A 21,881-nucleotide genomic window follows, 5' to 3' on the forward strand; every position below is an offset into this window, starting at 1 on the left:
CCGGCCGCGGGAGCCAGGCAGCGCTGCCGCTCGCCGAGAGCAGGGGCGGGGCTGCGGCCGTGGCGCGCCGCGCTCCCCCGAGAACGCCCCGAACGCGGCAGCAGTACCTGACCTCCGACAGCCTTCCTTGGGCACCGCACCCAGTCTGACCGAGCCCAAGAAGCGTTTGGACAACGCTCTTCAGGCTCATGGTGTCATTCTTGGGGTGTCCTGTGCGGGGCCGGGAGCGGGACTGCGTGATCCTAGCGGATCCTTTCCAAATCAGGGTAGTCTGTGAGTCTGTCACGCTCTTACCCTCTCCATCTCCCCGCAATGCTGCTAACGCTGTCCGTGTTCGTACATGCTAACGCAGTACGAACCACGCCGCCCGGAATCCCCTTCCTACGACACAGCTTTTCTTCGGCTGGCAGGGGGCTCAGAATTACAGCAGACACTTGATTTTTATTAGCGTCAAAGGAATGGGGGAAAGCCCTTATCCTCTAACAGAAAAGGTTTATATATATATATCTTTTTAAGAGGGTTAAGAGTTACTTTTATATAAAATGGAGTGAGGGTTTCTAACTGCAGCTTCAGAGTGAAGTTCGGAAGGTGCAAGTTCCTAGGCAGTACAACGGAGTTGGAGATAAACTTTGGCATTGGCCGAGCATCACACTGTGAGGTGCTACCGTGCTCCTAAGTCTTAGATCCAGTTTAAATCGTGTGTGTGGTCCAGTGAGACATATCACACGTATAAAGTTTGACATATAAATATTACACACCATTACTAATGGAATTCTGTTCATCAGCTGAGCCTTGTTAGTGTGATTTTCGATTGAGAAGAGCATCATGAAACCATTTTTGCTGTAAACCAGGAGTGTTTACTTCACAAAACCAGTAGGCACATTGGAAGGTTACAGGAAGATTATCCCTTCCTAAGATCCATGAAGGTGCTTATACAGCCACTCAAATCCATTATAAGTAAGCAGTTGAACGCTGTGGATGCCCCAGTTGTGAACCTAAGACTGTAAAATATGGACATTTTGGAGAACAGGCAAGGCAGACCTTTTCCTCCAGCAACACTCAAGGAAGCCATTGTAGCAAGAACCATCAACACACTTGTCTGTCATGCACTGGGCAACAAGCCTGTCCTGTGTTTTGATGCCAAATGGAGACAGTTGGATTTTGGGCACTTCTACATCACTTCTACAATGGTGACCTCTAAGGCCTGCACATATTAGAAGCAATTAAAATTACTTGGAATCAGGATCTTCCCCCAGGTTAGATCTGGGCCACAACTGGACAAGCACATAGAAACTTTGCTGCTTCTTTTGGTTATTCTGCCCAACAGGGGGTAAAAACACCCCACAAGAACAAAGAAAATATTTTTTAAGGAAAATAATACCTTTTCATTCAGGAGCAGATTTTAGGGAGACAAAAATAAAATAATGCTGCTTCTCACAACATTTAATTGATCGTGGCAGTTCAGGTTTAATTCCATTTTGTCTAGATTTAGTTACCTAGTACCTGTAATAATCAAACACTGGTATTTAACCTGCTTTAAACATTGATTTAACCTCAAATGAAGTTTGGCATAATTGCTCCCCACATCAAATCAATTATAAAAACAACACACAGGGTGTTGGCAGCTCAGAGCTATTGCTACACTACAGGATCAACAACCTTGTACCTGTTCTACAGTAGGTTCAAGCTAGGTCAGGGACAACACAGTCACAACACTAGAAATCTCAAATCTGTCAGTTAAGTTTAAATGGTTAGTTTAAATGTATTTAAACTCTGGAATAAAGCCATCCACACTTTTCTAAATTTTTTTTAAAAATGCAATTCAACACCTACTTCACTAGAAATGCAAGGAGAATTCAAAATGCAGATGAAATCTATTAATAGCCAAAATGTATCAGGTGAGAAATTGACAATTACAAATTAAATCCCATGAGAGCACTTATAAAAGGCAAAGCACATCACACTTATTTAACATCTAATCTTAAAAAAGTAACATCAGAGAAATATTTCAGTAGGGAAATCAAAGAATAATCAGATGGCAATGCATATCCTTTTTATTTTTTGCAAGTAGCTGCATTAAAAGAAAACATAATACAGCTCACATTATTTATATTGTGTGCTACAATACCAGAACAGTATCAATTAATTGAACCAGTACTAACCAAATTCTTTCTATGAGCTACTCCACCAGCCTTGGGACAGCAAGTCTTTATCAAAAAGGTACACAGAGCACTCCACATGCTTGTTCTCTTTTAGCTGGCCCTAAACCAAGCAGCTTTGTACAGCACCAATCTCTGCTATAACATGCCACTCCAATCCAAAGAAGAGCTGGAGAGGGAAAAGCACTAACTGACCTTGTCCTTTCTGTTTAGTGTCTTTCTCCTAAATTGGCACATTAGAAAGAATAACACTGTTCATTGCACTACACTTAACCTGTTATGGTACACCCTCATCATTCTTTTGCAACATTTTCTAAAGGGTATTGCACGCCTGCTCATGCAGAAAGCCTGTGTCCAACTCTCATGGGCTGGACCGTGAGGCCTTCTACAATACTAAAATTTAGCGGGCAGAGATTACTCTTCCTGAAATAGTGCACTTATGAAATAATGTAGATTTCTACTGACTAGTCTCATTTGATATGAGACAGCATCTTCAGAAATTTGGGGCAGGAGGGGCAACACAGTAGCACATTCACTACTACAGAATTTGAAGTAAAGAATCTCTGAACTGCTGTCAAGGCACTTAAAATCCTACATTTTCAGGATTGATATTCTGTATGGAAAAATCTCCTCTAATAAGGTAGTAACACAACTGTGCAAAACATAACATTCATAGCATTGCAAAAGGTTTTAAGTAACCACGTTCTGGCTATATTAACCCTCTCATCTTTATTTCAGCCCTGACTGCATGTCTTAAGTCTTCCAAAACAGAATCTCAGGTGGTCTGAATCAGCCAAGTGGTCTCTAACCTCTGCAGAAGAAGAGGAGATGAGTCCAATCACAGACACGTAAGGGGAGCTTCAGCAAACTGAAGTTCCAATTTCTCATAACAAGATTTTCTTAAAAAAGTTTTGAAATAGCAATAAACATCTTGATTAGTTGTTCTATAGCTATACAACAGATGGGTTGGGTTTTTCAAGTTTATTTTTTCAAAATGTTATTTACATCTTCACTCTTTTCAACTTAGAAGCAGTAACTACAGGCATTTAAATATAAAAAAAATTAAGCTAATGTTTTGGGGTTTTTTACATCTCTTTTAGTTTCTAGAGTTTTTATATTTGTTAGACCATTCTGTGGCAACTTTATCTATTTTTTCAATATAGACTTAAAATATTTAAGCCTTTTAAAGATCTCCTCTGATAATTTAAAATACTACAACACAGCCAGCAAATTTCAAGCTACTTTAAGAGTTTGCTTGTATTCACAACTGAGGAACATTCAAATTCCATCTGCTCCATCTGTTAATACAGAGAAGTAGCTCTTTAAAACAAATTTTAGATGAGGGAAGTCTGTCTTCTCCTTAAAAGCTAAACCTCCCACTTAGATGCCTGAAGCAAGTTCACTACACTTCAGCAAACTGACTGGAAATTGTAAGTTTTACTAGTTTTGCAGATAAAAAAGGAGGCAATGGGTTCCTCTTTTGTAGTAATTGGTCCCAAAAGAAAAACATTATCTACTGGTTCACTTTGTGGATGTCCATTAAATTACACAAATACTTTGTTTAAATCAACTTTAATCAGCTACATCAAAGGTACCTGTTCTACTCAAAGATAATTAATGAAATCTGTTATCCCAAAGGCAAATGTGGTAAGATGAGAGTGGCAAGCAATGAAAAGGAAAAAAAAAAAGGTGGGGAGAGAAGGGGGAATCTGTTCTACAGCTATTAATCTTCAAAGAGTCAAATTTTCAATTTAACCAACAGACATTCTGAAAACTTCTTGAGTCACGTTCTTCACTTACACCACTGCTCTCATACTATTTCACGACTATAAGGCGCACCCTTTTGACTAAAATTTTGGCCCAAACCCAGAAGTGCGCCTTATAGTCTGGTGTGCCTTATATATGGGCAAAAATTTGGAAATTTGCCAACGCGGAAGTGTGAGCCGCGAGCCACAGGGGGAGCCGGCAGGGCCGCAGCTGCCAGGTGGAGGCGGGGCCGGGGCTGCCGGACAGAGGTCCTGCAGCATCCCTCCTGCCGGGTACAGGCGGGCCTGGGGGCCAATGGCTGCTGGGTTGAGGCGGGGCCTCGGCCAGCAACCGCGTGGAGGGAGCTGGGGGTGGGTCCTCGCTGCAAAAAAAAAAAGTGCGCCTTATAGTCCGGTGCGCCTTATAGTAGTGAAATTACTGTATTTGATAACGTTTAATACACTACATTGTCTTGTTTTGGGAGTTTTTACTATGCTAGTTTTAGTAAATTTTTCTCCTCACAATTACCATATCAGGGATGCCAGGGCTGATAGTAAATAGAAAGCGAACATTACATGCTCAAATTTTTTTTCAAAAATATAAACTGGCAGATTACTCCGTGTAATATTGCATCTTTATTGTTACTTGCTATTCTTGCCACAACATATACACATAGAACACTGCATCTACCATGCATTCCCATACATTCATAAAATTCCTCACTGTACACCACACTGACTTTTGGATATTGCAGTCTGTGGAGACAAGCAGCCTTTTAGTTGCTTTAAGCTGCTTGAAGGGGAAAGTCTGCCTTTACCACATGTACACCCCATTCCCTCTCTTCCCAGATAATCCCACATTTTCTCTAGAGTGCCCTGCACCATGTATAGCACTGATCACCCTCAAATATTAAGCTAAATAGCACATGTAAACCCTGACCTGAAAAGTGTTTCTTTAAGAAATCTGTTAAGTGGTATGTATGCCAAACCTCAATCAACTTCAAAGCCTTTCCAACAACACAAAACACCTGGAGAAAAGTGCAGCAATACAGAGTGAGAAGACTTTGTCTCTTCAGTGTCCTGGAATAACTCTACTAGAAAATACCTTAATTTCTTTTATCTTTCAAAATCATTGCAAATTCCAGGAAAACAAGTTGAAATAAAATTAACCCAGAATATGAGAATCGCCCTCCAATCATACTTAGGATTCTCTCAACAAAGCAGCCAAACCTAACTTGGTAAGTGATTTTCTTCTCTCATAAGTAACTACAAATCATTGTTCTTCTATATTACAGTATGCATACATTACCATGCAATACATTTTCAGGGAGCCTCCAGAGTGCCATGTTTCACAGCGCATAAAAGCTTATACTTACCTTCCTTCAGGTAAGTATGGAAAAAAATCTTTAGTAGTTGCCCAAATACCAATGGAAAATTATTTCACAATGATTAAAATGCGAAACTTTTATATTTTCCTTACTACAGAAATAATTTCCAAAGTTAAAATTTCTTATAGTAAATAAAATTAGTAAAATAAATTACATTTTAGATGTTTATAATAAATATAAATGGCTTATATTTCTTAATACAAGGAGTAAGTGCTCAGTATTTGTTTATAAAATTTAAGAAACACATGCCTTGTACATATGGTTTTGTTGACATCTTACAGTTTGTCCTCAGTCATATCCATCAACCCCAACAGCACCTCTACACACATAAAAGATGCATCCAAATTATTTCAATGAAGTGCAGTATACTCCATTAGAGAGAACATATTTTAATTAATAGTTCTAATACCAGTTACAGTGTACAGTACTTTTATCAATCTGCTGTGTTGTAATTATACAAGATAGGACAAAGAGACCAAATCATACAGCCCTCACCACAGTAAAGATCTCATTAAAATTCTACCTCAAAAATAGCTGGAAGATTTGGCTTAAAGTATGCAATTCAACATGTTTATTCAAAAGTGGGCAGCATATTCCAACAAGAAGTCAGACTTCTGACAGCACAAAATTGCAGTCAAATTTAAGTACCATTTTGAAATTAAGAACACATTAAGGAGTTTGATACCCATTGAAACAAACTGATCTGCAAGCAAGGTATTTTCTTATCAATGCTTTCACAGGTTTGATAGACATCATCTCTGTTGGTGGAAAGTCTAACATTACAAAAAATAAACATTATTGGACAGTTTCAAATTGTAGTTTATGAGGATAGGACATTCATATTTAGAACACTGTCAGTCCAACTTCTCCATTTTAATAGAATGAAATATGAAAACTCCCCCATCAGACTGAGCAATTATTCAGCCTCAAATATATGCATTATAACAACAATCCCAGCATCAAATTACTTCAGGTAGTGAAGTTCAGCTACAAGATTATACACAAAGCTTTCAAACCAGCTGGGAAGTTACAAAAGACAGGAGCTCAACATAACAGTGTAATATGGGTGGACACACACACAGACTTGAAGCTGCCAACTACAATATAAACATACACTCCTGAAAAAAAAAGAATCAGGAGAATTCTTCCTAGGATACAGAAATTCAAAGTAAGTCAAAACATTTACTTACATTGACTTTGGTAACAAAGCTCTTTGTAGGTAAAGCAAAACAACAATATATAAAAGAATCTTGTTATGATAGCTGAATGTCTGAACAAAGTTAACACATAAAAAGCATTTCCAGAAAAACATCTGAAAGCATTGTGACAGTGACAGTTGACTTGGATTAGAGTGTCTAAGTATTAGAATGTGACCACAAACTGTAAACACAGTTCACCAAGTTGAAAAAAGTGTTATGAAGCTAACACAGAAGGAAGCTAGGGCAAATCTCATTTTAACATCTTAGAAATACTGTTTAAAAACTAATTATTGCAGAAGGAAAAATACGTGAATTGAGCCCACAGTCAATTAGAAGTTAAGAGTTATCAACAAATCTACAAACAGAACATAAAAATAATGAAAGAAAAATTAGAAGCTTGTGCAAGAATTTTGGAAACACACCAATACTCAGGGAATTATTTAGACCACAGGGGAATGAAAATAAATCTAAAAACTACATGAAAAATAACATATAGTTTGCTTACCAAGACTGCAATTCAGTAGAATTGCAAAATCAGCTAATGCAATTTGGGAATGACTCCAAGCTAGGACATAATGTTTTCTCAAGAGAACTTTGGCACAACTACAGTAAGAATATTATGGCTTATTCTGTGAACTAAATTAACTGAAAGAACAAATTGGCAGATCTATAGAAGAGAATGACTGAGAGAAATTACTAATTAAACTTCAAAGTTAATAAAAATGCCTTCTTAAGTACACAGATGGAATATCTAAAACTGTTTCATTACCATTTAGGAAAAAAAAATCCTTTTCAATTTTACATATTACGAGTGTATAATCATCCAGAGAAACTGAATTAGAAAAGAAGCAGCTGCCTAAAAATGAAGTGCAACATTCAAAAAAAAGCACTGAAACTGGTAACTCAGACTAGGTAAATAGGTCAGATCTCTGGCAGCAGCAATGTTAAAGGAGAGATATAAAGGTGCAATTCCTCACATATGTATTTGTACTGGCAGATACCTGATGTAAATCCACATACACTATAAGAGGACCCCTGGGAGAGGAAAAGTACCTTAAATGCAGGTGTGAAGCACAGTACTGACATGACAAATACATCCAAAATAGAAATATTCTTTGACTCAAAGCATATTACAGCACAGAACATTATTATGCAGCAAATTATGCAGTAAAAAGTGTAGTGCATTGTTTTAAACATTCTTAGTGTGGTGACAGCCTCTGAACGCTCTAGAACAGCTGTTTCCAGCAGTAAATTATGGCTCTCAACTGAAAAAAGCTATTGAGTGTGCATCAACTCCTGCAAACCAGTGCATTCTACAATTTTAAAGTTCTGAAAGAAGAAACATTCTGTGTCTTGTAGATGTACTCATTTTTTCCAGGATAGGTCTTCAGATTCCTAGGCTATACTGATCTGGGGAAATGTAGAAGGATAGATTTGAAAATCAAATGCTTTGTTCCTATTCAGGAAAAAAAAATCAAGTCTCAACATGTAATAAGAGAAAGTATTATATGGTATCATCTAAAAGTATCACTTTAAAGTTTAGGTAAGTTATATCCCAATTGCACTTACATTTCTAGTAAAAAATAATTCAAATAAGTGTGTGTTACACATGACAGTTCAACAATACACAGAACTATGTAGCTGCATTATTTTCAGTTATTTACTCCAAAGCACAGAGAAAAAAACCAAAATAATATTCTGCTCCTGTAAAATACATAAACAAATGAAAACTACAACAACTAAAGCATCAGGTGAATATTCAGTATGAAAACAAGAAGTTTCTACATGAAACTCAAATTAATCCTATGCATTTCTTCAGAATTCTGTTCCAAGTCAACATTTGCAATGAGTTTAAAAGAAAAAAGACATGAAGCAACAAACAACAGTCTAGTAAGGAATGAGTCCCTTTAGAATTTCCACATCTATATCAGCCTTTTTAAATGGAGCTGGTTTAAATATAAGAAATACCTTTGCTGACTTCTAGCCATTACAGAACAACCCTCCTTATCTGTTAAACAATTAACATGTAATCCTTAAAGCTTTATCCTTGGTAGCATTTATTCTACCATCATATGCCCACTACATTACATTTTCTGTACTTTATGCCCACTATGTTTTATATTGTGTTCTTTATGCATCCATTACAAAAAAGAAATGTCATATGTTTTCAATGAGTATTAAGAACCAATCATGTCTCCAGTAAAACTGAACTGGTCACATCTATGTTGTTCACTTAAATTTAGTTTTTTATTACTTGTACAAATAGTTTGAAATTCTGCAATCAAGAAAAAAAAAAAATCAGACATCTTAAAATAGTTACATTCTGTCATTGTTACCTAGTTCCCTCATTCACATCCTTCCCACCACTGGGTGATAAATACTAAAAAGATTATAATTTCTTGTACATGTGTATTATTTAACCTTCATTGTAAGTACAAATTTGCAACACAGTAGTAACACTGCAGGTATAGAAATAATGTTTCCTATCAGGCATATGAAAAAATTTAACACTCTACCACAGTTGATGCTGGTGTATTTATATAGAAGGCTTCTCACAGATCAGTTCAGTCTATGGGAGGTAGATGGCTGTCTATGAACTGTTTTACATCCATCATTTCCTGTTTAAAGATAAAGTGTGCATTAGTTGAAGTCCTCTACTACTACAGCTACAGTAAATCATGCTTTAACATTCAAGTTATAATGAGCAGCTGGGCTACAAATATTGATTAATTTGTTACTTGATTACCACTCTGCACACAAGTCAAGGCTGATAACTTCATGGCACTATGCACTCAGAAGAGGTTAAAATACAAGAAAAAAAAGCAAGGACTACTTTTTCTCTCCCTCTGAAGTTGAACAGGCAAGCAACATATTAATCAAGTGATCTTGATAGCACCAGGCTGATTATGTATAGGGTTTCTATGTAGCTAAAGCCATAGCTTCCTGTATACCCTAAACTTTTAGCAGCAGCATGAAAAGCCAGCAACTTCTCCTCCTAGCCATTCAGTTTCATTTAAATGCTTCCTTCCCCAAGGAAAAGCAATACAGCAAACTAGACTGAGAAACTAATCCATGGTAATCTTTTTTTAATTAATTCACTGTTGTAAGAAAGAATACATTAATAATATATGTGTAACAGCTCAGCAATATTACAGTCTAAATGCAATATTACTCTGTAAATGTTACAAAGAGGTTGTTCAAAGGTACAATACCCACAAGATGCAACAATCTAAATTAACAATGTTACTGCTGCTGACAAATGGCAAGTCTGTTCTTTGCCTCCTCTTTGATTTCTTGCTCCTATCACTCACTTTGTGTGAGTTCTGATGCTCCAGTTCCCTACAGCTGCAAACACTAAAGGCTGCAGTTTTTTTGCAATTTTAGCAAATTCAAATGATTCAAGAAAGTTTCTGATCTGCCCCAGAGCCGGTACAAGGAGGAAGTGAGGGCCACAGGGTCAGGAGCAGAGGGAGTCCACCCCTTCCTGGCAGCAGGAAGTTATTACATCAGCTCAGCTGTCTGCTGAGCCAGAGCCACAAATACAGATTCTGAGGCTGCCTCTTCCAGACTGTCAGCCCTCCCTCCCTATTCCTTCAGTGTCTCCCTCCACAGAACTACCAGGATTCTTCTTTCCAAAATACCATCTTGGATTTATGCTATGAGAGTTAGTCTATAATTAGTTTTTTTAACTAAGCAAATAATAAAAATTGGGGGAAAAGTGCACTTTATAGTATAGCACGAAGTACTTATTAATTAAAAAAAAAGATTTAAAAAAAGAAACAAAACCAAAACTAACTGAACAAACAAAAACTAACCCCCCCCTCCAAAAAAAGGCTATAAATATTAGTTTTGAGGGAAAAGAATTAACTATACCCAGCTAAAACAGGGTGTATTAAGAAACCTACCTCAAGAGATGAACTATGCATCATGCCAGAGTAAGTCTTGAAGGTTACATTGGCTGGATTTATCATAGTCTTCAGCTTCTCAACAGTGAGGGAACCAAACATTACAGGAACCAGGGGGTCACAGTCCCCATGGCACTGAAGAACAGCAATATCCTTGTTGGCACCACTGATGGGACCCTGGGAGGGGTGGAATTAGACAGAAGAAATAGGCATTAAGTGGAGATCAGGCTAACACCTTTGAAATAAAATAACCCCATGGCACTACACCCTGTGGCATGACAAGCAAATTGAATTCTGAGGGGAAATAGTACAATGTACAGTCTGCAAGTAGCCCCTTATGAAGTAACCTCTGTACCTGACAACACATTAAGCTCAAAGACCTGCAAATAAAATTTTGGCAAGAAGTTTTGTAACAGAAAGTCATAATTTCTGGCCAAGTAAAAAACCTGAAACACCCAGTCTCTAACAAGACAGTACCTTGCAGATGGAACAAATGGCAAACAGAAAATCCACCTTCAAGGAAAATTTGTTATATCCTTTAAATTTTCTAGTAGTGTCATTTTAAGCAAAAATAGCTACCGAGTGTTTCTTCATTTTCCTTTCTTAACAAAATCTAAAATTTTAGATTTTTAAAACTTCCAAATGATCAAACGACAGTTGTGATCTGGTAATAACGATGACCACTAATTCTTGCACACAACTCAATCTTGAGATATACTCCTTCCCCAAGTGCAAATCATCTTAGGAAGGAAACAAATACCTGAGGAAAAGAGGCCCGTAGAGGAAGCCAACAGCTGAGGGCTACGACACCTGCTAATTTTTGATGTGTTGTAAGAGCTGTATACAATGATAAAGCACCTCCCTAAAATAAAGAGATATAATTATCAGAATAATGACAGTAAAATTCTTTTTAATGTTTGCTTCAAAATCTCTGATTTCTCCTTTAAATCTTTTCTTATTGCAATCTATTCTTTTATAGAGCCAACAACTAAAACCAGTATTTATGTACAACATTTGTTAAGCTTTTTCCCCTCCAAGTCCATGTGGTCAATTCAGAAGTAAGCCAGCAAATTTACTCTAACAGTTGTCAAAAAAACCAACAAAAACAAAGACTAGTACTCACAACAGTATTATCACTACTTTAATATTTAATTTATTTGCATGCAGACTGGGGGAGTTGATGTACGGACCGATTAATCTACTAACCTACCTATCACAGATGCCTTACAAGTGTGAAGGAAAAGATTTCCCAAATAAATCCTGACCACTAAATTCAATTAAAAATACTAGCAAAATTTTCAAGCAAAACTACGTAGGTTATGTGCACAAAGATCTTAAACAGACCATTTATTTTAGTACCTTTTTTACATATGCACGTTCATTTTCCAGTGAACAGCAATTATTTGCATAAAACCAAAAAAACTTCATTTGTTGAAGCAAAGAAAAATTGACACCTTAAAATTTTAGAGGCATCTAACATCAGCTAATTCAATTTAATTGTCTGGGTTTCCCAAGTTAATAAAGCTAGGTTACTTCCCTAGAAAAAAGACAATGGTTCTTTCCAACCATACTTTACCTGAGAAAAGCCTCCCAGAATAATTCTATTAGAAGGAATTCCGTTTTTTACTTCTTGATCTATCAGTGCTTTAACTGCAACATAAATAAAGGCCGGTCATTAAAATCCACTCCATTCTCTAGAAAGTCCAGAAGAGGAAAGATGCCTTCTTCCTGGCATCAAGAGAAAGGTAGTGAAAGGAAAATCTAGGCTGCTGTACATTAAAAGTACCAAAAGATCTAGAGCACAGTCAGAAATTTCCATGCCACTGTATCATTTCCAAAGAGAAAAATGTGCAAATAGGTCTTGCAAAAGCACCGGTGCTGGGAAGATGGTATCCTCTTCCAAGTAAAAGCAACACAACTGGATGCTAATACTGCTCTGACCTGCTGCACTACCCAAAACCTCTTAAAAAAAACCCTATACTTGTTCCCGTATTTCAGAGTATGAAGTGTTTATATTGGTGAATTACTCTACTTACTAATAAAAATTTAAAAAGTAACAATAAACAATTAATCTAGCTAAACTTTGGTCAGTGATAATACCATATACACATTCTTTTCCCCAAAGGAATACCAGTAATTTCACGATTATAAGCCGCACTGAGTATAAGCCGCACTTCCGGGTGCCAGCAACTTTTCATTCTTTGTCCATATATAAGCTGCACCTGATTATAAGCTGCACATTACAACACAGACTGTGATAAAAGGTATCTATTCTATTACCATCTGTTGAGGGTGGGGGCAGTGATCCTTATCTCAACTGCAGATATTCTGCTAATGGGTCATCCATTGAAACCAGGCAGGGCATTGTTCTTTATCTTTTCACACCCCATCCTTCCTCCAGGGAGTCATTTTCTGCTAATGGCCCATTGAGTCCCACTGTGGGACTGAAAAAATTACTGCATCCCATTGGAAGTTGCTCCAGCCAGGGGGAAGAGCCCAACACTTCTTGCCAAGATAAAAACAGAGGTTTTGGGACACTAAGGGAGCCCCTTTCTCCACTGGACTCCAGAGGAAAACCGGATTTCTCCACATCATCACTGGACCTCCAGAGGGAAACTGCACCTTCTGCAGGAGCACTGCTCCAACTGAATCACATCTGTCACTGCAGGAGGATGCAGCCATCATTTAATGGGACTGCTACCAACACCCTGCCTGACAGGGTGTCAGGTTGTACTCTGACTTTGTCAGGGTTTGGAGTTTGTTCCTTTGTAGTACTGTATTTCTATTTTAATTTCCCTAGAAAAGAACTGTTATTGCTAATTCCCATATCTTTGCCTGAGAGCCCCTTGATTTCAAAATTATAATAATTTGGAGGGAGGGGGTTTACATTCTCCATTTCAAAGAGAAGCTCCTGCCTTTCTCAGCAGACACCTGTCCTCCAAACTAAAACAGTAACTTTTCATTCTTTGTCCATATATAAGCCGCACCTGATTATAAGCCGCACTTTGGGTTCGGACCAAAATTTTAGTCAAAATGGTGCGACTTATAATTGTGAAATTACTGTACTGTCTTTGGAAAACCCGATTCAGCTTGACAGTTCATTTTCAAAAATACCTGGAAGAACTTTGAAGACATAAAAAAAACCTTCTAAGTACTTATAAGTATACTAAGTAAGTATACCATTCTCTGCCGCCTGCTTGATCCCAGCTTCATCTTCCTGCGAATCTGGAGAAAGTCCAATGATATCAAACCTTACAAAAACATCAACAAGAGCATTACTCATTAGAGCATCCATTCCACTTCCTTAATACACAAATAATGAAACTTGGATGTTTTCCAGACAAAAATGTTAGCTGTCACATTGTTTAGTACCAACTACCCATACCTCACAAGAAACAGTGCACAATCTGTCACTGTGGCTTAAAAGACTAGATCTAGTCAACAATGCTTTTCTGAGTTTTGACATCTTCTGTAATTTACTGCAGATTAAGCAACAGTTTTGATATTTGCTCAAAAAATATTAGCAGGAACTTTGCTGCATGTACAAATTAAAATATGGTTTGAAGAAATACAAGAAAAACAAACACAAGTTACTTTAGGGAAGGGGAGGGGGAAGTCCAAAATCCAATAAAACTGAAGACTGGTTTAAGATCATTGAAATCTACCATATTCTTCTTGTTCTCTATTCAGAATGGATGTTTTAAAGAACAGTTTCTACATATCCTACTGACCCACCAAATATTACTCACTAGTAGCAATAATATTTCCACTCCAAGTCTTTAGTTCTACTGACTATGAATTCAGACACAATGCATACTACAGACCATACCTGCAAATTGGGTTTTGATCTAAGATATACAGATTAGTCCTGAGGAATAATCACTACCACAGATATAAAAGGATTATTAGAGTGTACTTGTGCCCTTTTATAAAAACAGAACTAAAGCAAAAAGGGTTTTACACTTGCAAGTGATTAAAACCAGATACATATGTTGTTCATGATTTTAAATTAAGAACAATGAATTCATAGCCCCAGATATAATTAGATTAGAACCATCTGCATTTGAACAAATACTTACCATGATGGCATAGACATGTTCATGTTCAAAGAAACAGGCATAACTGGCCTAGAAATGAGAATGAACACTTCTGACATAGGATATATACTGAAATTCAATAATGCAGATGCAGTAACATCATGAAATCACATATCCTCTAACTCTGTCTTACTTTTAAGCAGTAATTAACTTTACCTGCTTTGCAACATCTGCTGAAGAAACTCTCTCGAAACCTGCCAGCCCAAATACATTTAATATTCAGGGTTGAATTACCACATTCTATGGAGAGCAAGCAAAACATTAATGGGATATTTAAATGTGTGTGTGCAAGTGCATGTATCTCACATATGCACTTTTTAACATACATATATTATTTACTTGTTTGTAATTAGGAGTTATTTATCACAGTCCCATTCACATGTTGACTGGATTAAGGCACCTTATACAGCAGCATCACCAGGAAGCAGCCAAAACCAGCACATGGTGGAGCCTGGCCACACATGCTTCTGTCAACAGCTGAGTCTGCTTAGGCAGTGCCTGCTTTCACTGCTGGACTCCTTCCCACCCCTGTGCTGCTGTGTGCCATCTTTTCAGCCACAGCAAGACAGCTTCAGTGGATCATGCCATGGATCAAATCTGGCTCTAGTTTTAATCTATAGCAACTGAGCAGCATAAGTTCTGTGGGGAAGGACTGAAAGAAGACAAAGGGCAAGCAAAGAAAACAGCAAATATCGCTAAGCTCCTTTGGTATGGTTTGGCAGAGCTTGGCCACCTGGTAAGACAAATGAATAAACCACTGCTCAGCAATACACCAAAACATTGCTTCCTTCTCTCCCTATCATCTCTGCTCCACATCTGCCAAGAGCCCTGGAGCAAGAGACAGTCTGAATTTTGTGTTAAAATACATTAAGATTATTTTATTAGTTTTTCTACCATCAAGTCAATAGTAGATAGATCTTACTGCCTTATTTACTGATGCCTGACCATGCTTAGAGGTATTTCACTTCTCAAGTTGCATACAAAGACAGCTCAAATTGCAGTATTTGCTGAAAACATCAATATCCTGCCAATTTTTAAATTTCTTTGTAATCTATAGTAAGTTTCAGGCTACTATACACACACCCAAGTGTAAGTACATGTAGCTAATGCAAATATGCAAATTATGTGTAATGGTAAGTAAAATACAAAAAAAAAATTATCCTTGTTAAAACTGTTTTGACAAAAAACTGTTGGAGGGAATCAAAGAAACCAACAAATAACTCAAACTACTGGAAAAAAATGTCAAAATAATATAACTTTGTACCTAAAGCTTTCCAAATATGTTTTAAGTCTAAATAAGTACCAGAATTGAAGTACAACTAAAAATGCAGTTTTGGCCCAAAGTAGATCACATAGAACTTCGTGAAAACAAAAAACACTTACTACTATCAACACTAATTTAGAATGGGTTTTTACATAAAAAAATGAAACAGAGATAACCAGATAGCATCTCACTTCTGAGATGTATCTCTGACATCTGTGCAAGTGTCTTAACAGATGATGTCTCTACAGAAAAAGGTAAAAGAAGAAAGTTACAAACTTACGCATGTGGGCAAATGTATTTCACGTGGGGGCTTTTGATACCAGCAAGCGCTTCTGACCATCCATGCCTGTTAACAAAAACATATTCAATTGCATGTATGCTTTGGCTTAGCTCTTATTTCTGAGTTGGTGCATCAGCACAGACCAAGTAAGAAACATGCTGAATTAGATCAATATAAACACACTTCTAGAAAATGTTTACATCAACCACAGTATACTATGAATGTAATACTAAACCTAGAAGGTTTATTCAGCCCTTGAATGTTTCTGGCATATACACAGTCAGGAAGACATGATCTAATTTGGCTGCCATAGTTGTGGCACAGCTACAGAAATATCATTCTGGCTCCAGGCAAAGCCCACTCTGTATCTGTCTGGCTTTATTAATTTGTGTACCACAACAGATGTACACAGGTATCGTGCTTCCAGGCAGCTCAGAGGCTGCTTTGCTGCTCCTGCAGAGTTAAGACAGCTTCTCTGACAGAGAAACTTGGCATTCTGTTACCCACATTTCTTGATGTGGGACAGTAGCAAACTGACACCTAAGCTAACTCCACATGGAGCCAACCCAATCAATCAGCCCTATTAACTTCAGCTTCCATGCTCTTGGATTCAGGCAGTTCTGAACAACAGAATGCAGCAGCTTTTTAATCTCAAGCAGATACTGTATATGAACATCCATAACAAAACAAGATCTGCACAGCAGGTGAATTAATGAGCTTCCTCCAAACCTGAACACTGGAGAGAGTAAGGTCAAGACTCCTTCCAGGCCTCATCTAGAGAGGAACTGACCTTGACCCAAATCTTAACCCATGCACAACCACTGCATGTGCCTGCACCTGGCTTTCCAGAACACTCAACAGCACCTGTATTTCCTGATTTTTCTCAGCATTTAGTATTCCTAACTCACCTGCTAAATTAGATATTGGAAATTTGGTTCTAAGCAGGAAACACCTTGAACAAATTCATCAGTGATACAGTTGAGCTAATCAAACCAACAGCAGACCAGTCATAAAAGCATGTTTGGTTTAGTTTTAATATCATCCTGAAAAGTTAATGAATGTATGCTACCTGAAGTTGAAGCAACACACTGACATCACAGACATTCGAAGCACTGACTGTATCTCAGCCTACTTCTTATCAGTACTTTTAAATATATTATTAACAAAGTGCAGGAAACATGACTTGCACGGTATTTGCAGTATCACAGAAGGTTGAGTAAGACTCTAAAGGAGAAATATGACTGAGAAAAAACAGTTACATAAGAATTTAGGGACATTTTTTTAGCCAATTACAAAAGACTAATTTGACAAATTTAGAAAGCAACATTGTATACATATTAAAGCAGACTCCTTAGAACAATTCTCTATGTTGCACCTTTTGTTCTGATTTTGACAAGAATGTACCAATCTTCAAGTGCCATTTATAAAGGAGATAAGACAGAAAAAGCATGTAACCTCTCTTAGACACTTTCCAGAGTAAGAAAAATACAGCTGGTAAACAGAAGTGATCAATTCAGAAATTCATGTGAAGCAAAACAGGTCAGTTTAAACTAGGGGAAGTTATAAAACTGTTAATAGGTTTGCTTCAGACAATTTTTTGGGTTACTACTACATTTTTTACTTGAAAAAAACCACAAACAGCAGTATGTCAGAGGCAGTCTATCTAATCTACTCTGCAGCAGACTAAAACAAGAAATACTCCTAAATCATGGTCTCTCCACAGATATGTCATGTCTTGTCAAATGCAGACATTCCAGTGTGCTCAATGCATTTGCAAGATTGAGGCAGTGCATTAGCTCTGATACTGAAATGGAAATGCCTCCTTATTTAGGGAATACAACTTAGGCTAAAGAGAACGTCCCTATTTTTCACCCCTTGCCAAAACCAACATCAAGCCAATCTGCATGGACTCAAATTCCAAAAGCTCAGAAGATCCTGCAATCACTTGCTCAACATTTGGTGCCAAGATGCAGGCAGTACTGCTGCTTCAGCTGCGTCCTACCAGCAGAAAGGAAGAGGGGTAATACAAACAAGGTGTTGTGTCAGCACAACAAATCAGAGCAAAAACTTCCACTTGTAGAAAACTGCCAAGTGCATAGACTTGACTCTTTTCTAACTCACTAAATGCCCAGGTAATGCAAGTTTTAATTCTGACAACTAACTGTCATTAGTTCTTTGGAAAAAATAACATAGAGGCAACCTAGAGACAACAGTCAAGTTCCAGGTAACAAAAAAAAACAAAATAAAACTTTAAATTATGCAATTTTGGCCACAAGGGAGCACAACAGATGAAGCACTTGTGCTACTTATTTTCAGTATCTAAGTGCCAATTCCTCTAAAGTCTTCTACTAAAAAGGCTTCAACACTCTCTTAACTTGTTAATTCAATGGCTGTAATGAATGCATGCTTATTTCTGGGCACACACAAGCTTCAAACAGAAACATTACACCAGAGCTAGAATGCCTCCCAGAAATTCTCTACTCTTTCTATTTCTACTCAAACATGGAAAAAAACAGGAACAAGGCAACGGGGCTTTACACATTTTATTTGGGTGGTTTTTTTTGGAGTCTGAAGATTGTATTTCAGAGACAGAAATCTGTAGACATTAGGGGACTACTCTGGAGTTTGCTTATACAGATCAAAGAGCTCTGGATTTTAGTGTAAGTATGACATTGATGAAGAAACCATGGACTAACTGCAGCTATTGGCAAACCAACAATCCACAAGTCTGGAATAAAAAAGAACTCTAAATTTAGACAAACACAGGAATAACCAGAAACCCACTCTCAGGAAAGCAAATTATCAGAAAATCATAGGCTTCTTTTTCTACAAAGTTTGTCTCGGGAACAAAAGAGCGATCACATTCAGACCAAATTAGGCAAGCGAGTAAAGTTTTAGAGGACTTGGTGGAACATTTTAATTAAATAGTTGTCACCATCATTGCAGGACACATGAAGTTTTATCTGTTGTTGGCAGCTGCATTCGGTAAAGGGCAAAATAAGAAGCTTAAGTAAATTTTAACAGCTCACGTGTTTAAAATACGCAGCTTATATTTGAAAGTATAATAGCTACTAAGTATGCAATAGATCAGAATACAAACCCGGTATCTCCTAATCCGTGAAGAAAAATGACCTGAGGGAAATAAAACAGGAAAAAAAAAAAAAAAAAAAAAAAAAAAAGACAACAAAGGTAGAGGTTTAGGATCGCTGAACAACCAAACGCACCTCGCCCACGAGCCCCAGGCGCCCACCCAAGGTCAGGCACAGTTCGGAGCACGGCACCACTTTCTCCCAAGAAAACTCCGCTTCGCTCACTTCCCCTCCCCGGCCCCGCCGCCATCAGCGGCCGCTCCCCGCGGGCACCGCTGACCTTCCAGGTGCCGGGCCCGGCCCGCCTCCGGCAGGGAAGGAGCGGGAGAGACCCGCCCGGGCCGGGCCGCCCGCCATCCCCCTCAGCCGCCGCGCCTCGCCCCCCGCCCGCGCCCGCCGCGCCAACAAAGCGGGGCGGCGGCGCTCCCTGCCCGCGCCCCCGCCCGCACTCACGGCGGCCGTCGCCTTCCTGGCGGCCGGGACGATGGCAGGCAGAGGAGCCGACATGTTGTTGCCGCACATGCACCGGGCTGCGGGGCGGCCGGCGGGACACGGGCCAGCGGCGGGGAGGCGGCGCGGGAGGCGGCGGGAGCCGGGTGGGAGGGGCGCGGGCGGGCGGGCGCCTGGTGCTGTGGTGTAAGGCCCGGGGGGAAAAAGGAAATTACGGTGTTCTTAAATAGGTAAAGTAGAAAAGGCTAAGTCACGGGAAGGCAGGAGAACCAGCACAAATACAGCAAACAGCACGGCTAGACGGGGCTCATCTGCCTTCATCGGGTCAGATGCCTTCACGACCGAATTAAATCTCTTGGCTTACAGCTCACTAGTCACTAATTCTTACTCATCTTGAAATGTGTTAAGCTATTCAGGCACTCTGGTTGAAGTTACTGGATCATTCCAGTCCATTCCGAATACTTAGACCAACTCTGAATATGTATGGCAAACACATTTCTATGAAAACGGAATACTTTGTTCTTTGTCTTCCATTCCATACATCTTTGTCAGAGATTTACTCCCAGAAAATCAATATGCTCATTGTATTTGCCAGGTGGTAAGCGGCTGGCATGGGTGCTTGTTTGGCAGCTCCAACAGCAGCTGAACTCACACTGTACTTCTTTCACATCCTTCCCACTGCTGTGTTCCATACCAAAGAGGGACAATTTTTCACAAAGCTTTTGCTCATCAACATCAACAGCATTGGCTGCATAAAATTTATTGGAGGAACCTTTATGCCAGCTGTGGAACACTGAATATGCTTCCCCTTTTGCTATGATTGTTAGGCTGCTTTGATACATAGTTTTGATGCCGGGGCATCCCTGCTATTTCTAAAATTTTATTATTTCCACTGGTAACCTTTTGTGGTTTGACTAGTCTCTTAGCATGTGCTCCTGCCTCATGTACTGTACCCAATTCAAGTCTGTTAAGAAAATACTGTTTATGCATTAAAAATTCTTCAAATATTAGGAGCTTCACATGGTGTCAGGTGTTTATTAAGTATGCCAAACCTGACTCTTGCTCTAGATAATCTTTTTGGGACATGAACAAAATTTTGCTTTCCCTCTCTACTCTGCTATTTACTATGCAAATGTCACTTCCTTAAGGTGAGCTGCTGTTGAAGCTCCAGCCTAAGAAGTAAGTCTGCTAAGAAACAGAACAAGATTTTAATGTTCTTGTCAGTAGAGCTGGAATGATCTTACTTGAATTCCCAGTTGCTGCCAGCATGGCCCTGGGGGTACTGGGGAAACGTGAGCTCTGCATGGATTGGGCATGGAGGAGTCTGCTGGTTACAGACAAGTGCTCAAGAAACTAATCTTCAGGAATCCCAAAGGAATTGCTGAAAACATCAGAGCTGTGAACCTTTCAAAAACTGGCACATTAACTGTCCCTTCAGAGTCAGATATCTATCTTAGGTATGATACTTTTCTACCTGATTTGAAATTTCTGTTTAAAGCAGTGAGAGTTTTACAAGGCAAAGTATGCTCTAAATGATGTAGTTTTCCCTGCCCTAGAGGCTAAAATGGGCTTAGATAAGATGGTTGTCCATGCCAGCATCTTGTATATTGTTGCAATGTAATTTTTCTTAATTTTTTTGAAGGGGGTAAGAAGCTACACAGATTTTGTACTGAAACTCAAAGATTTTTGCAGCATTATTTCCATTTTACCTCCATTTATTCTCAGGACTGGCAGAGCTGCTGCCTGATCCCCCTTCCAATCTGAAGCAGACATTCAACATGGAAAAAGGTACTGTCAACAGAAGATTCAGGGTGGAAAGCAAGATATGACACTGAGGCGTATCAGCTTTCACAATGGGAACTGTCCTTTCTGCTCTGTAACTCCACAATGGCAACTTCTACAATTCAGTTCTTCACTGAGCGTGCACCCTGCACACCTTTCTCAGCTGACCAATATACCGATGGAAGCTGCTGCATGGTTTTTCAGTAGGTACACATTTAAATTTTAAAAACTGAAATAATGCATGTGATCAAGTACTGCAGCAGCACTAGGAACATCCCTGTCTTGGCCTTGACTGTGGTAATTTTCTTCCCAATGGCTGGTGGGGGGCTCTGTTTTGGGTTTGTGCTGAACACAGGAATGGTAATATAGAGGTTTTTGCTATTGCTCAGCAGGGCTTGCACAGAGCCAAGGCCCTCTCTGCTTTTCAGGTTGCCATGCTCATCAGAAGACTGGGTGCATGGAAGGAGACACAGCCAGGACAGGTGACCCCAGCTGACCAAAGGGACATTCCTGACTATCTGAC

The 21,881-nt window shown here is 38.8% G+C and overlaps 1 protein-coding gene across 3 annotated transcripts; it reads right to left on the bottom strand.

Annotated features, from left to right (window-relative positions):
- Positions 1-5,665: 5,665 nt before the first annotated feature.
- LYPLA1 (lysophospholipase 1) lies at positions 5,666-19,700 on the bottom strand. Of its 3 annotated transcripts, none has more exons than XM_033075440.2 (10): positions 19,580-19,700; positions 19,138-19,169; positions 16,038-16,103; positions 14,476-14,523; positions 13,577-13,647; positions 11,973-12,046; positions 11,157-11,258; positions 10,397-10,573; positions 9,008-9,109; positions 5,666-7,901 (listed from the first exon to the last, which is right to left on the bottom strand). In XM_033075440.2, exons 1-9 carry the CDS (start codon positions 19,646-19,648, stop codon positions 9,056-9,058), a joined length of 693 nt encoding a protein of 230 aa, XP_032931331.1. In that variant the 5' UTR covers positions 19,649-19,700; the 3' UTR covers positions 5,666-7,901; positions 9,008-9,055. The 3 variants fall into 3 exon arrangements, with proteins under 3 accessions (XP_032931331.1, XP_032931322.1, XP_032931313.1); XM_033075431.2 differs by having other exon boundaries at positions 5,666-7,947; XM_033075422.1 differs by having other exon boundaries at positions 5,666-9,109.
- Positions 19,701-21,881: the final 2,181 nt, after the last annotated feature.

Source organism: Catharus ustulatus, chromosome 1 (genome assembly GCF_009819885.2).
Source record: "Catharus ustulatus isolate bCatUst1 chromosome 1, bCatUst1.pri.v2, whole genome shotgun sequence".
Classification (NCBI taxonomy): Eukaryota; Metazoa; Chordata; class Aves; order Passeriformes; family Turdidae; genus Catharus; species Catharus ustulatus.